The sequence below is a fragment of the Paroedura picta genome, chromosome 4, assembly GCF_049243985.1.
Source record: "Paroedura picta isolate Pp20150507F chromosome 4, Ppicta_v3.0, whole genome shotgun sequence".
Taxonomy (NCBI): domain Eukaryota; kingdom Metazoa; phylum Chordata; class Lepidosauria; order Squamata; family Gekkonidae; genus Paroedura; species Paroedura picta.
The window spans coordinates 69,247,796-69,264,978 of record NC_135372.1 but is presented as its reverse complement, the minus strand read 5'-3'; the positions used below and the strand labels follow the sequence as shown (position 1 = coordinate 69,264,978).

At 44.0% G+C, this 17,183-nt stretch overlaps 1 protein-coding gene across 6 annotated transcripts in view; it reads right to left on the bottom strand.

The window, feature by feature from the left end:
- The window catches only part of SLC44A5 (solute carrier family 44 member 5), a 223,836-nt gene that overhangs the window by 10,081 nt on the left and 196,572 nt on the right, over positions 1-17,183 (bottom strand). For all 6 annotated transcript variants that reach the window (XM_077333307.1, XM_077333305.1, XM_077333309.1 and 3 more), the window contains 7 exons: positions 16,544-16,631; positions 14,981-15,243; positions 13,302-13,396; positions 8,509-8,612; positions 7,039-7,112; positions 6,103-6,173; positions 1,931-2,019 (listed from right to left, as the gene is read on the bottom strand). In XM_077333307.1, the coding sequence (XP_077189422.1) occupies positions 1,931-2,019; positions 6,103-6,173; positions 7,039-7,112; positions 8,509-8,612; positions 13,302-13,396; positions 14,981-15,243; positions 16,544-16,631 (784 nt within the window). The remainder of the gene's footprint in view (positions 1-1,930; positions 2,020-6,102; positions 6,174-7,038; positions 7,113-8,508; positions 8,613-13,301; positions 13,397-14,980; positions 15,244-16,543; positions 16,632-17,183) is intronic.

Here is a 17,183-nt window from a genome sequence, read left to right as displayed (position 1 = left end):
AACTCAACTCTGAACATTTTCTAGAATTGCTGTATCACCACCACTCTCACTACACAGTCATCTTTCTTTAACTAGTAAAAGTGGACGACCAATTGCTATCTTTCCTCATCTTCTCTATATTGGTTGGTGGTCTTTCTTTTGAAATGATTTTGCAATTAAAACTGGGGAGAATGGAGTAGAACACAGGGATGGAACCACAAGAAGGGACTGCAGCATGGCTTTAGTGTCACTAGGAAAATTGATTCAAGTGGGTAGCATACATAGTGAAATAAGAAACCAGTGCAAATTATTACAACACTCAAAACAATGGAATACCCAGGACTCAACAAGGACAGAGGTTTCTTATCTCACTACATAAGCTAACCTCATTCAACTCTTATATCCACATTCCTTACAATCCCTTATTTTTATTTTATTTGGGACAATGTGACTGTAATGTGATATAAGTAGTATCTAATGTAATGTAGAATCTAACTCTCTGGTCTCAGGACCAGGATAACATCTCAGCACAGCTTGTCACTTGTGGGGATGCTCCCATGCTTGGGTGGAGACGGATCGGGCAATCAACTAGTCTATTTAATTATTTTTTTTTCATGTCTGCCATTAATTACTAATTTTGACATTTTTATTTCTCCAATGTTTTTGTGAACTACAACTGAATGCAAAGAATTATCATACTGCATAATTTGGATATTATGACACAGTTTACTAATTTGCTACTAATCTACTTTTGCCTTATATCTGTACTCTCATGATATTTCTTCCATTTTGTCTGAGGAAGAGTGCATCTGCTCGAATGCCTGGAATAAATCTTTGCTGATCTTAATGGTACTATTGGACTCACATTTTGTTAGGAAAACTGAGTTATTCATATGACCTGTATAAATAATATCCTGCCACTGTTTTGTTTCCATGGGTTAATTCTACAAGTCCTAGTTCAAGGTATGTAGTCCACATGCTATAGAAGCACTTGGGGTAAGTGGGTGGGTGGGTAAGAGATAAGCATGTTCTTGTCTATTCTTTGTAAAATGTCAGGTAATGCAGTCTTCAGCACACAAGTGGTAAAACATTCAGTCTGCAGATACAGGACTCACATAGAAACTGGTACTGACTGGATCTCAATCAAGTTTAGAGAACTTGATTACCTTTGTTACTTTCAACTTTATATCTAGTCCAAGCAAAATCTCAAGAATAGTTGCCAGGAGATGAAACTGACCAAGCATTTACCTGGGACAAGGCTATTTTGGCTCTTAAGGAAGTTGAATTCAGGAGAGGGTATGTGGATTATCATCAGCAACCTGGCCAGCAAATGCCTGTGGCATAACCACATTCCAAACTACACACAATAGCTCGTTAACCAGAATACATATGCTATCTTTAGCAGTGTCATGTTCCAAATCCTAAGACAATGTAATATTTCCAATAGAAGGGCATATATCTGGCTCCCATGCAGCAAATAGGAGAATAAGCATCTTCTAGACATCCCATATTAGAACTGTGTACACAACTGAAACTAGGATTTATATTTTGAACACAGAAATCATAGTAGATATATTACTATATTATTTACAATGATGCTCAGGAAAACTTTCACAGTTAGGTTAATACATTTTAAATAGATTTATCATTTAATCAAATTTTGCATTAAACACTATGATTTGTACCATGAAGCAAAATTTATCATGAATTTGTAGTTCACAAACCAAAGTTTGGCTCATCATGAACTTTTAAAACAGTTCATGAATAGAGAAGAAAGCACGAGTTTAAAGGGACCCCTATTTTCTATTCCCAGTGAAAGCTATGACAGCTCTCCCCCCCTTGCTTAGCTGATTCAGGTTGTCTTCTGCAGTCCCTTTAAACTTTAAAGGGACTGCAGACAGGCTGAAAAAAAAAACTGAGTGGCAGGGAGATACAAAGAAAATACCCTTACCAAGAGAGGTACCCAATAATAATTCAGAGATGGTGCTTCTTGTGTGACTATTGGTATCCTATGTGTGAAGAAAAAGAAGGCCAGAACACCTAAAAGAAGAAAAAAGAAAGGCTAGGAGATATTGATGAATTAATACCAAATTTTGAAGGCTGTATCGCTCATGGTATTTTAAAGACATATGATGACTCTTGCAAGATGTTCTAGTATATGAAATTACATGCAAACAAATACTTTCAATTATTAAAACCACTACCTAGTTTCAGCCTGTGTATATTTATTTAACGTGCTGTGACACACTGTGCTATGAAAACTCATAAGTACTGTGCATACATGTAATAAGAAGTGATTCCTTGCTCAGTTGATAAGGGAAATACTGGAGTCATCCCTGGAGCATTCAGAGAAGAGATTTGGATACTCGGTAGTGTATCCCTGCCTTCTGAGTTAAACTCAAGAAAATGACCTGGAGTGTTTAGGAAACACTGAAATAAAAGCCTTCCATTTCTAAGATTCTAAGACTGTGAAAAGCTTAAGAACTCTCACTGGATACATATGAGCTGGGATTTGTGATTATAATGAATTATTTCACACTTATCTTTGATTCACCACAAGACATTTTACCCCTGATTTTATCTCAGAATTCCCCCTCTATGTTGAATTAAATATTTTGCTTAATTCTGAATTTTGAAAAGCCTCTCATGTGCCATTTTTAGAAGTTTGTTAGGAGGATGATCTTGCCTCTTCCCTCAAGTTCCTGGGCTGAGCCAGCATCAAATACAATAAAGTTACAAGGCTAGACAGCCATATATCTGTTCCACATAATATATTTCTGGTAAGGCCTTGGAGGAGGAGCATGTCTCATGGTTTAAGTGCCACTCAGCTGTTCCACCCCTGAGTGCCTCCTCCTCCACTGGCTTGCCGGTCTGTCCAACAGCCAGCCAATTGCCTTCTTTCCTGTACCATTGACCACCACCTCCCTCTTCCACTTCTCTCTGAGGATCAGAGGCTGCAGATCCCTGCCAGTGAGTTCCCTGCCTGGGTCCTCCAGCCTGCAGCCTTTCCAGTCTTGGGGCGATGGAGAGGCCATCCACAGAGTTCTTCCACACACACACACACCAATCTAGCGCCCATTGTATTCCTGAATGTGACTGGCTTGACCCCTAATCTTCAGATAAGGGGGGGGGGAAAGATTAATGGGGCTGCTCAGTAGGAAAGGAAGCAAGTCCTGCATCTGAGAGCAGGAATGGGGCTAAGTTGCCATACTTGCCTTCCTTCAGAATGGGACTTAATAAGGGGTAAAACCAAAAATTAAACAATATACAATTTAAATCCATAAAATCCTGACATTATTCCCAGTATCTGTATTGGGACAAAATTGATATTCATATTAATTATCTATGATATGTTCATGCAATAAGAAGATATTAATCAATTGTTTTGATATAAATTAGGTTTCGTTTTCTAAATAAAAATGATACAGTTATATGTAATGTTAAAAGAGATACAAGAAACAAAGTCTTTCTCTTGAGGTAAACATGTTAACTATTTCCATATTTTTGACTGAACATGTTCAACGATCGAGATATTAATTCATGATAACATCTGTGCTAAGCAGACAGAGAGAGGAATGTAAATTAATTAGCTCAAGGGATCTATCCTTAAGCACACGGAAAACATAAATCACACTATTTCAAAGTTTGCATTTCAGACAAATTTCATTTACTTTTCCAGCTAGAAAATAATATATGTGTAATAACAACAAACAATATATTAGAGATGGGACAGTAAATCAAACTCAGGAGACACCATCAATTTAAAGGACTTATATAAAAGAGACATACTGGTACAATTCTATTTTGCAGGTCTCTGCATGTTTTCTCTAGTGCAAGAAGCATTCCATTGAGGCAAGAAGTTCCTTTAATAGAAGAGAAGGCTCATGGATGATGCAATGCTAAAGGAATGCATTGATGCTGAAGTACATACTGGCAGGTTCCATTCCCAAGGTACTAATCCAATTAGATAGTTTTAATATTACCAATCAGCCGTTCAATGGAAAGGGAGTAGCTGAGGTGACTAAATTCAGCACATTACTGTTACTAGTGTTAGCTAATGCTCAGTTAGTGCACTCAAATACCATGCATAGAACATGTATAATTCCCAATACATTCTGGATAGGTGATCTCTAGTTAGATCTGGATGAAAAACTTTAGAAGGGAGAAAATTGAAATCCATCCCAAGCTCATATTTCTGAAATACTTGCTTTGCAGCTTTTTGTACCTAAATAATTGAGAAGACTAATTCCTTGCTTCACATTGCACATGAACATCTGTATGTGAGACTTCAATATATAACCTACAGGAAAAGTTGCACATTGAGGTGGAGAATTAAATAGTTTGAGATGTTGTGTGTTTGGTGTACAATTTAAAATTGGCAATTGGGGGGCATACCAAATCATATTTCTTTCCAAATTCATTCAGAGGTTCACTGAGACTGTTTGCTTCTGCTTGACACTTCTACTTCTCTTATTTTTAGTTTATGCTACTGCTTACAGATAAATAATCACTTGCAAACTGGAAAAAGCAGTATGCATTATCAGCAGAGACGTGAAACTAATGGCACATTACCTTCTCTACATGTCATTGCTCCTACTTCATAATTTGCTAAGGGGTAAATGGGAGGAGAGTGGGTGGGACCAGTCTGGGTAAGGGGCTAATTGGAAGGCACAAAGGGCCTTCCAACTGGCCCCTCACCCAGACAGATAAGAGCTCCAGCCAGTTGGGTGAGGGGCCAATAGGAAGGTGTGAAGCCCATCACAGGACTGGCTGAAGTTCCCACCCATCCATCCCCCAGGGGAGCGTTGCGCGCCGATGAGCCTTGCCGCACAGGCAGCAGGAACATCGCCAACCAACTCGCTCCTCGCCATGATCGAAGGGGAACTCCCAGCCTCTGACTCCTACGTAAGTGCCCAGCCCACCATTTGATCCACTCGGGAGGTGCCAAGCGCCTCCCAACTCCCCCAACCTCGCACCCTGCCAGGAATCCCCCTACCTCCACTGAACTCCCCCACCTACTGGCCGCTGCATTTTAAAATGCAAAAGTGGTGGCATCACTCCGTGGCCCCTGCCATGCTGTAGGTGAGGGTGGCCCACTGGGGGGGCTATCACGGGCCCATGGAGCACCCCCGCCACCTCGCAGAGGCGGGCCCAGGGCCAGCAACGGTGTTGCTGGGGGGAGGAGGGAGGGAATGGCTTCTTTTTTGAGTGGGTTTTGAAGCCTAGTTTAAAGAAATAAAAGAGGTCTCTTTGGCCCTTCAGCTATAGAACTCTTCTTCATTACTGAAACCTACGTAAGGGTAGAAATTATATGCTGTCTCAGCAAACCCATGTCTCCAATTTACAAGTTGGAGTGTGTGTGTGCATGTGTGTGTGTGTGTGAGAGGAGAACATTTCCAGCGAAGACAAGGATAGTACTTAACCAGTTTGGTGTAGTGGTTAGGAGTGCGGACTTCTAATCTGGCATGCCGGGTTCGATTCTGCACTCCCCCACATGCAACCATCTGGGTGACCTTGGGCTCGCCACGGCACTGATAAAACTGTTCTGACCGAGCAGCGATATCAAGGCTCTCTCAGCCTCACCCACCCCACAGGGTGTCTGTTGTGGGGAGAGGAATAGGAAGGTGACTGTAAGCCGCTTTGAGCCTCCTTCGGGTAGGGAAAAGCGGCATATAAGAACCAACTTTTCTTCTTCTTCTTTCCCTTCCCAGAGATTTCACCTGCAATTGCCTCTTTCAAAGGAATATTTCCCTGGTTTCGCTTATTTCTGGTCTTGGAATCCATCTGGTGGAAAAGATGACTAGGCAGCTGTTTTCAGATGAAAATCAACAGGTTAAGAATTCCCTTTCACTTGTCTGAATTTGCTGCATGTCCTATTTACATATATATTAATGTAACACTATCTAAATAATTGTTTATTTGATTAATGAACACACTGAGAGGCAGTGCAGTCAAGAGGTTGTCCTGTAATGAGTTACCTAAGCAACGTTCAAGTTATGAAAGGCTGCAGGGTCTGAATTAGCATCCATCAATCTGGCACAAACAAGGGAGATCTCTGTCAAATGTCTCCTGTTTACTAGGACCGAATTAAAAACATTAGACTAAAAGGATTTACTGACTTACCCACACCTCCAGCAACAAGAATTTTCCCCAGGAAAAGTAGGAAGTCTGTCACTTTATCCAGTACTGCAACTCTGTGCATTGAAGAATAAATACTTATTGCAATAACCTTCCTTTCCAAAAGGTGGAGCAATTCTTCTATCAACCAGCATTAAAATTACTGGGAAACTTCCCTGTGAAATTAGTTCAAGATGTCCCATTGGGCATCAACATAACAAGATGTTTCAGTGTGATGATGGACAAGCTCTGCCTAAAGCAAAAGTGTTTGCACTTTAAGAATCAAACATTTGGGATGTGGAAAACGAAGATACTGCCCCCCCCCTGCAATGAGGATGATAACAATAGATTCAAGGGATAGCCATGTTGTTCTGAAGTTGTACAACAAAATTTTAATCAAGTGGCACCCTTTTAATCAAGTGGCACAGCTTTCATGTGCATGCAAATTTTCTCAGCCAATGGAACAGGGATCATAAGAGTAGCAAATTAGTAAATAGCATCATAAGTCCAAATATGCAGTATTATAATAATATGCAGGAAGATAACAAGACAAGGAGCTGAATAAGCCATTCTCTTATTATCTTACAGTCACCGTAAGACTAGAAAACTACTTTAAGGCCCTTAGAAAAAATGTGTCACAGAAATTAAACAACCTCAGCTGTGAAATTTTTGCAAGGTTCTTTTTTGCTGACAAAATCAATATCATTTATTTTCACTTGAGGCTAGGTTGAGAGCACATATAGTACCCATGGATTTGTCCTGCAAAGTCACAGGGTTTTGTTCTCTCAGCCATGTTCTTTAATATATGAGAACACTGAAGAAGAGTGTCTGAAGTTCTGGGATCAGATGTCATCAATATGTAACTACTAGGTTCAGTATTTTTGTAAAATATAATGGAAAGGCATGGAGTTATTCAGATAAATGGAAGGTAGGTCTCCTTACCTTACCACATTCCTCATGAGCAGAAAGAAAGCTTCCTTTGCTGATGTGCAGAAGTTTTTACCATATATTGCAATCTGCAAAACATCAAGAGCATTTAACTCAATAATGGAGGCCACATATGAATTAACAAGGATGATATCAGTGGATCTAGGACAAAGAAATCATACGGTTTATCATCCATGGACAATGTATCCAACTTGCCCTGCCCTTATTAGCTAGAGATTGAGATGTTGTGTGTTTGGTGTGCAATTTAGAAACTGTATATTTTTCCTCGTATTAAAATGATTTGCATATACCTTCTAATGGAAAGTATTATTTTATACAAGTGGGAACCCACAAATACTTGTGCCAGGCATATAATTTCCCCTCACTTGCTATTTCCTCTTTCCCTTTCCTGAAAGCCCCCACAGTCTCTCCCCTTTCCTTGCTTCTTTACTTCTAGAGTTGCCAATCTGGAGATTTCTTAAAATCACAATGGATCTTCCATCTACAATGATCAGTTTGCCTTTCAATTGCCAGCTGCAAATTGGGAAATTCTTGAAGATTTAGAGGTGGAGACTTGGAAGGGCAAAGTTTGGGGAGAAAAACAACCTCAGCAGAGTATAATGCCAAATAATCGACCCTCCAAAGAAGAACAGTTGTAATTCCAGGTATCAGTCTGCGCCTGAAAGAAACGGCTGGTTTGGAGGATTGTGTCTATGACACAATATCCATGCCTTCCAATTGGACCCTCGCCTGGCCTGGCCCTGCCCACTCTCCACCCACTTAGCCCTTTACCAATTATTTATACTGCTCCCCGAGCGGTTTAAAGATACATGACATATGGTTTCAAGATTTCCTGTGACAATCTTTTGCATCTAGTCAAGGCTATGGTCTTCCCAGTTACAATGTATGGCTGTGAAAGTTGGACCATAAGGAAGGCTGAGTGTCAAAGAATTGAGGCTTTTGAACTCTGGTGCTGGAGAAAACTCTTGCGAGTCCCTTGGACTGCAAGGTGAGCAAACCGGTCAGTCCTAGAGGAGATCAGCCCTGACTGCTCCTTAGAAGGCCAGATTCTGAAGATGAAACTCAAATACTTTGGCCACCTCATGAGAAGGAAGGACTTGCTGGAGAAGAGCCTAATACTGGGAGCGATTGAAGGTGAAAGAAGAAGGGGATGTCAGAGAATGAGGTGGCTGGTCAGAGTCACTGAAGCAGTTGGTGTGAACTTAAATGGACTCCGGGGAATGGTAGAGGACAGGAAGGCCTGGAGAATCATTGTCCATGGAGTCGCAATGGGTCGGACACGACTTCACACCTAACAACAAACTCTCCTATAGATGTGCCCCCATCATTGACTAACTCTTTTATAATAACAAGCCTAGATCAGAAGACTTCATTCTACATGGGGCTAACTTAGAAAATTGCAACTTATGAAACATTGCATGGTGACACCACTGCATAGTAGGAAATGACAGTGAAAATACATACCATGATGTAGGCATTTCTGTTGATAAACTTAAGGAATTTTTCCAAGCACCAAAAACAGCACTTGCAGCAGCAAAGCAGGAACTTAGCAAAAACATTCTGCGACCCTGCGTAAATGAAAAGTGAACATATCTGGTAAAAAAAAGTTAGTTACGTGTAGGACTTCACCCATACCAACTTAAACCGCATTTGTACCAGGGTTTTTGCATGTGTTTAGTAGTCACTGATTGCCTGCTCTGGCATAGCTGGATGTCAACCAATATTGATGTGATCGCTCCCTGAAACCCTCCTTTTCTCCCACCTAACCCAGCCCCCTATTACACAAGGGGGTGCACTAATGGAAACTGGAGGTGAGATGGCTAGAGTGGAGGAAGATTCGTGATGAAGAAACTCAAGATGCAATATGGGGCAGTAACGTATTACGGGACACTTATGAAAGCCTGTGAGATGGCAATGAAAGTGGGTAAGAGAGAATTCCATTGCATCCACGACTTCAAACCTAGCTCAATTGTTCAGTGTAATTCAGTCACTTACCACCCTAGAAGAAGAGCGCTTAAATGGTAGTAAAATGAACATAAGCTTTAAGAGCTATTTCGCGGACAAGATCTCGCTGCTCCGCCACAACCTTCCCCCAACTCTTGATACAGTAAAAGAGCCAGAGGCCCCTTGGCCACCTTTGGAGAGGACTTTTGACCGCTTCAGGCCACTCATCCAGAGGTAGACAGGTTGTTAGCTTCACCCTGCTACATGTGGCTACTTAAATGAGTGGTGAGAGGGTGGGAGGACCACTTTTAAAAAATCAGTCCCTCAATATAGGGACCTTCCCAGATGGTTGACAGGAGATAATAGTTCGCTTTCTACTGAAGCCATCACTGGACCCACTGGACACGACTCAGCCAGTTACTGCCCCGTATTGCATCTTGAGTCACTGGGAAAGATGGTTGAGCAAGCAGCCATGGACCAGTTTCTAGCATACCTGGAACAAGTGTCAGTCCTTGAAACATTCCAGTCAGGCTTCCATCCTGGCCATGGAATGGAAACAGCTTTAGTTGTCCTGATGGATGATTTCCTGAGACAGCTGGACCAAGTTGGGTCAATACTGCTATGGCAGTGTTTGACATGGTGGACCATGAGCTACTTGCTTGCTGCCTCATCAAAATGGGGATATGGGGGACAGTTATCAGTGGGTTACCTCATTTCTCCACAGTCGAGGACAAAGGGTCACAATCAAGGAGAATCAATCACATCTCTGCCAACTCCAATGCAGAGCAGGAGGCAATTCTCTCCCCAACATTATTTAACATCTTCAAGCACCCTCTTACTCAGTAGATCTGGAGCTACGGGCTTGGGTATTATCAATATACAGATGACACCCAGCTCTGACTCCTGATGGATAACCACTGGATGTCCCTCCAGACTCTTTGGCCAGATGATTTGACCTTGAGGTGGAAATGGCTCAAGATGTCTGTGAGCATCTACATGTGTGAAGTGGCTCAAGGTTAGTCATCTCAGGTTGAACCCTTCAAAGATGGAGGTGCTGTGGCTGGGGAGGAAAAGTCCAAAGCAGGAAGCGTGTCCTCCCCACATGGGGAACAACTGCACATATGGCCAGGAATCTTGGCCTGATTTTGATGTCTCCTTGTCTATGGAGACTAAGTCAAAAGAGTAACAAAGATGGTGTTTTCCCATCTCTGCCAAGCTAAACTACTAGCGCCCTATCTGTCCCCAGAGCACCTGGCAATGGTGATCCATGCAACGGTCACCTCTAGACTGGATTATGGTAACTCACTCTATGCCTTTGGCTCTAATCCAGAAGTTACAACTGGTCCAAAATGCTGCTGTGCAAGACCTCACTGGGACACACATAAGACAAATACTGTGATAGCTATATTGGCTCTCAGTTGAGTTCTGAGACTGGTTCAAGATCCTGGTGCTAACCTTTAATGCCATACACAGTCTGAGACCTGTGTATCTAAGGGACTGCTTATCTAAATATTTCCCCTGGAGCATGCTTTGGTCAGCTATGGCCAACCGACTCACAGTCCCCATCCCCAAAAAGGTACAACTGGCCTCAATCAGAGCCAGGGCTTTTGCAGCTCTGCCCCCTACCTGGTGGAATGAGCTCCCAGAAGACGTCAGGGCCCTGTTGGAGCTGGCCACATTCCACAGGGCCTGCAAGATGGAGCTGTTCCACCAAGTGTATGGTTGAGGCCAGTATGGAACATCTTATGGGCCTCCCCTGCCAGAGTGGTTATCCCCTCCTATACCCCCCCTCTCCATAAAGGGAAGGCTGTATCAGATGGCAAATTGCAGGCAAATTAACAGGATGGTACCATACTAATACTTTTAAAACTAATTTTAAATATATTTATGTGTTATTGATCATTTGATGGTTTTATTGTTTTACTAGTAAATAAGCCCGCTGTCTCCTAAATACAGCGGGAGCTAGGCACCATGAGACCCTTCCCGGACCGGCTGGCAGCATCCAAACCGGGCCCCCCGCAGGTGAGGCTGGCCAGGTGGCGTGCTTGGAGCCTTCCTACCGTTGGTGGTGTCTGCGTAGAACGGAGCGTCAGAGGTGGGCTCGGGAGAGAGCGGGGTTGGGCAGCTCATTGGCGGCGGCGGTGCTGGGTGCGGGCGGGGCCAGGTGCTTGTTGCAGCGTCCACATTCTCGGGCAGCAGCCCTCTTGCGATCGGCGGCGGGGGGGCAGCGGCTCTCGCAGCGGGCTTTCTGGGCGGTCATTGGCTCTTGGCAGGGCACGTGAGCCGCGGGCGTGACATTGTTGTTTTGCTGCTGGTGGTGGTAGGCGGGCGCGGCTGGCGGGCTCCGCCTCTTGGGCCTGGTCGTGGGTGGGGCGTCTTCGTCTTCGTAGCGGCTGCAGAGGCTGTTGGGTCGTGTGGGTGGCTCTGCAGCCAATGGCGGCAGCTGGGCGAATCTGGGCGAGACTGCAGAGGTTAGGCTCAGGAGAGAGCGGGGTCGGGCGGCTAGCGATGGCGCGGGGTGCGCGCACGGGTGGGCGGGGCCGGGTGCCTCTCCCGGCGTCTGTGTCCTCCGGGCACCGGCTCTCTGGCGATCGGCGGCCAGCGGCTCTCGCGTCGGGCTTTTCCTCCAGTCTGCGGGCGTGGGCAGGGCATGCAAGCCGCGGCCTTGGCGTCATCCTCTTGCTGCCTCTTGGGGCTTGCCGGGGATGGGGCGTGTTCTCAGCAGCCGGGCGAGGTTGGAGGGGGTTGGATCGGGAGGCCCGAAGCAGGGAGGCTTCGGGCGGCGGGCCGGGAGCAACTGCGAGCCGCGCTGTGCGTGGCTTGCAGTTGCTGGGTCTGGGAAGCAGAAGGAATACCTCGGGAGGCACGAAGCCGGCTTGAAGGGGCGAAAGGCTGCTCCGTTTTTTTTCTTTTTATCCTGCCGCTTCTCGCCGGCGCGCCGGCTTGAAGGGGCGAAAGGCTGCTCCGTTTTTTTTCTTTTTATCCTGCCGCTTCTCGCCGGCGCGCCGGCTTGAAGGGGCGGAAGGCTGCTCCGTTTTTTTTCTTTTTATCCTGCCGCTTCTCGCCGGCGCGCCGGCTTGAAGGGGCGAAAGGCTGCTCTGTTTTTTTTCTTTTTATCCTGCCGCTTCTCGCCGGCTCGAAGGGGCAAAAGGCTGCTCCGGGGTTTGTTTTTTTTTATCCTGCCGCTTCTCGGCGGCGCGCCGGCTTGAAGGGGCGGAAGGCTGCTCCGGGGTTTGTTTTTTGGTTCCATGTTGCGGCTGCCGGGGCTCCCAGGGCTGCGGTGACTGCCGGAGGCTCCCTTGGGGCCTCGGAGGCTGTGGCTTTGGAGGTCAGGTGAGCAGCTGGAGTTCTGTGTTTTCGGTGGCGGCAGCCTGACGCGGCGAGAGGCGCTTCGCGCCTCTCACCGCATCAGGCTGCCGGGCAGGGAGCCCCCGGCAGCCGCGCTCTGCGCGACTGCCGGGGTCTCCCTCGGGGGCCGGTCTGATGCGGCGAGAGGCGCTTCGCGCCTCTCACCGCATCAGGCCGGGAGCAACTGCGAGCCGCGCTGCGCGCGGCTCGCAGTTGCTCGGGCTGGGAATCGGAGGGACCAATCGGCAGGCGCTTCGCGCCTGCCGATTGGTCCCTCCGATTGTCTGTCATGAGGAAGGGTCCAATCCGGACCCTTCCTCATCCCGGACACATCCCGCCCCAGAACCCCTTACTCTTTTATTTAGTCCGTGGCGCCCGCGGCGCCACGGGCGGTGTACAGATACTTGTGGGTCACCCTGAGATGACTGGTTCAAGAGGGACAGGCTATAAATAAATAAATTTGCAACAGAATGTATGCTGAAAATAGCTGCAGCTATTAGTATTTCAATTGCATGACAATGTAAAAACATACCACTGGATTTGCCCAGCAGCATTTTGTGGTTTTTCATGTACCCAAACAATGTTGGCACTAGCTTTTCCTGTGCTGTGTTACACCTGGTCTTTTTAAAATATAAAACATCTCTACATTGTTCATTGTATTACTATTCCAGAGATGCAATAGCATGAAATACAGACAACCTAAACTGTTCATGAGAGAAAACAGTAAACCATCAATTACCATACAAGAGTTAATCCCTTCAAAGCATCAGAACCATACATAGTGTAAGAGACATAGTTGTTCTTGTTGCTAAAAGTAAACAAAGGCTTTTAACTCACATCTGCTTCATATGAATAAGGGTTATGAAAATTCATATGAGTCCTAGATATGTTTCTAAGCTTTTCTTGACCAAAATACTATCTTCCAAAAAAGGGAAGAGGGTATGTACAATGTTATGGAAACTCACCTTTTAGTTTGTGATCCAAATATTCCAAGATTACTCGAATAAGTTGGACAACTGCAAGAATTAGGGAGCCAAATGCCAGGGAGCCTGTATGATATCTAGTAGAAATAAAACGGTAAAACTCAGTAATTATTACTTTAGGAATAATAGATGCAATTATGATACAAAACGTGGAAATGTCTGAGATTTTTTTCAATTATAGCCAAAGATTGCAAAATAACTAATTTTCTATACTGAAACATGTATATAAAGCATTTACTCTTAAAATCTGTACTGGTAATTTTAGACAGCTTGGTAAGTTTAAAGATATATTTCAGCAATTATTGTAGGCATCATTTGGCTTTTACCATTGTAATTCTACTTTTGTTGTCTTCAAACATTGTAATTCTACTTTCTGTATTGTTTATAATATACCCTGCCTTAGTCACCTATCCCAAACACTAATTCAAAGAAGACAACAATTGTGGGTTTAACTATTTAGTTAAACTGATGTAATATTTAAATATGCTAATGTATTTAAATAGGTGGGCTGTGTGAAGACTGCTTTCTCCTGCCAGACCCGCTCTGACTCCAAATACAGCCAACGTCTTCTGTGCACTTAGTTTCTCATTACCTGTGCACAATGTGTGTAGAGGTGCCCAGGTCCATTCCTCTCACCTGATGTGCTGCACTACCAAGTCTGGAATGATGTTGTTGAGCACTAAACATCACTCCTTTCCAGCTGCACCCTGCCACACAGTCATTGCTGCACTGTTGTAGATGCTCCCCCTATTTCCTTTGGTGTCCCAGGGTGCTAGCTGGTGCTAGCCCACCTGATCCCTGCTAAATTAGTTAGGGCCTACACAATCTTTAATCAGGTCTATTTAATATACCAGCCACAAACCCAGACATCATGAAGCAGATAAAAAACAGCACCTCCCCCAGTTCCGATCAGAAGGAACCCAAAAATGTCCTGCTTAGCCTGAAATTTTATATATATTTTATATATTATATATTGTTTTATGTATTGTTTTCTGTTATAATGTAAACCGCCCTGAGCCTCCGGGGAGGGCGGTATAGAAGTATGATAGATAAATAAATAAATAAATAAATAAATAAATAAATAAATAAATAAATGGTGACTGGTTAGTCCCGTGATGACTAAGAGAAGCCAGGTGGGCAGCAGTGAGCAAAAGACCCTGCTCAAAAGAGGTGGGGCTGCCTTATAAATCAAAAAGTCATGTCTTTTGAGTGACTGTCCAAGATTTAAACCCACCAATGGGACTTTGTGCCATTTTGAATTCTTCAGGGCCTGGGGAAACTGCGCTAAGAAATAATTCTGGAAATTCTATTATTGTTCTCATTGTTTTCTAATTCTGAAATACTAGTCTTATTGCACTATTCACTTATTATGTTATGGCATTTAGTTTCATCTTTTAATATTCTATAATCCACTACGAGTCTCAGTGAGTAACACAAGCTAAAAATAAAGTAAATAAATACAATAAAAAACTATCATAACAGGAATATGTCTAACACCCGACCACCTTTATAATAACTATTGTGTCCAAAGGGATATGCTTGCATTATGAATTAGCCTTTGGACATCTTAACTATAAAATCTACATTCCCCAGTAAAGCAGAAGCCCACTTTTAAGAGGACAAACAAATGCAAATTTAGACTTCATTATTCTTTAACTTACCGTATTGCTCGCCCAAATGAAGCAAACAGTGGGCATGCTGGAATGTCTGCAGGTTTTCTAAAGGCCCAATAGTAAGACGCAAAGGCACCTGCAAGGGTACACTGACCTAGTGCAATTGCAAAATTTACTAGCCAGAGAAATACAAACACATTGCAGAGTTGAAAAACAAAGATGTATCTATGGTATAAGCTTTCTCCACCATAGAAAGCAAAGGTACACTGGGCCCCTGGACACAGCTTGGTCACATTCGTCATGTTGAAAGTCTGTTTGGTGGCAAGAAAGATATTGTAAGTATCAAATATAAAATTCATATTGGTATCTAATATCTTACTGCAATTATTAATCAAAAATTATCTTTAAATTAAATCTTGATTCTGACCATGCAGTCAATTTATTTTGCCTTTTCGCAACAAAGGACACGGAGTCATCTTCTTTTTGGCATTAAAGTAGGCCAGAACTTTATTAACTGAGTGTTGGGAAGCATGGGAAAAAGGGACCAGCCCTCTTATGGCCATCTGGCCACAAGGCAGCCATGTGATTATTCCAGCAAGCATGCACAGGACTCTCTGGCACCCCACCAAGCTCCCCATTTCTCCAACGACCATCTGGTTATCAGGGAGGTGGAAGCATTTTGGGAACCCATTGAGGTGTGAACCTGTGCCGGGTTCCCTTGCCACTTGGGAATGTGGCTCTGCTGTCAAGGCCCCCTCCTCCATGAGCGATGGCCACCCAGCTCCACCTACACACAGTCTCTTATGGAGGCCCCCTTCTTTAGAGCATGCCAGCATGCAGGCTAGGTCTGCTCACACAATTCCTCCCCATGCCAAAATCCTACAAGTTGTGACAAATAAATTCCACATAATAGTGTTTTAACAACTACAAAAACACAGATTTAACAACTACAAAAACAGGGATGAAAAGTAGGCAACCACGGCAGTAGGGAAGAGGGAAAGAGGTGTGCGCCTCTCTCCCCACCTTGTATAAGGGAGAGGAGGTTGGGAGGAGACAGCCTGGCCCCCCTGCTCCCAGCATCCCCCAGCTGCCTGCCGTAGACCTAGGGAACTATGGGACATGTAGTCCCCACCCCTCAAGTCTTCTTGCAGCAAGGGCTTCCCCGTGATAGCAAACGCACCCGGGTAAGTCCCGATTGCCCTAATATAAAATGCCCTAGGAACTGACATAAAGCACTAGTGGCCTGGGTTACTCAGTACCTCATGACTAGCAGTAACTAAACACAAGTACTTCAAGAGTATTGTAACACAAGAAATTACAATAAAATTACATAATAAATAGTAATGTGGGTAACATATCTGGCTGTGTGTTTCTACTGTGAGTGTTGCTTCTGTATTGTTTTGTTTTAAATGTGTTTGTAACTTGCTGCATTGCTAGCCACCTTGAGTCTAAACAGACAAGTCAAGATACAAATATTCTAAATAAATAAGTAAATAAATAAGTAAATAAATATAAAGAATAAAATTCCAAATACCAGATTAATTTTTAACTGGTTTTGCAGATTTATAATAAATGAACGACCCTTTGCAGGTAAATAGTAAACATGCTTACCTCTGGGTAACAAGTCAGATTTGCATACTTGCACAAGGTTTGATTAGCCATGACTTTGTACACTGGTTCTCCTGATGTAGCTAGAAAGCTTGTTTTAATTGAGTTAAGTAGGAAACAGAATTAGAGACTCCTGTATTCCCTTCCAAATACAGAGACGCAGCAAAATATATCTGGCACTAATATCAGTTCAAGATAATACATAATCCATGACTAATACATCAGATTAGGGGCCAAGCCCGTTGAATTCAGGAATACAACAGTCGTTAGACTGGGGGAGGGGGAGAACTCTGTGGATGGCCTCTCCCTCCCCCAAGGGCCTGGAAAGGCTGCAGGCTGTGGCCCCCCAAACAGGGAACTCACCAGCAGGGGCAGCTATCACGCAGCAGGGATCTGCAGCCTCTGAGGGAAGTGGAAGGAGGAGGTGGTCAGGGGTGGGGGATAGAAGGCTGACTGCTGGACAAACAGGCAAACTGGTTGGAGGAGGAGGAATTCAGGAGTGGGTGTTAAGTGAATGGGTGTTAAGTGCTGAGTGGCACTTAAGCCATGAAACATGCTCCTCTTCCAAGGCCTTACCAGAAATATATTATGTGGAACAGATGATACTACAGTGTGCATGTACTTCCTATAATACTGTTTGCTA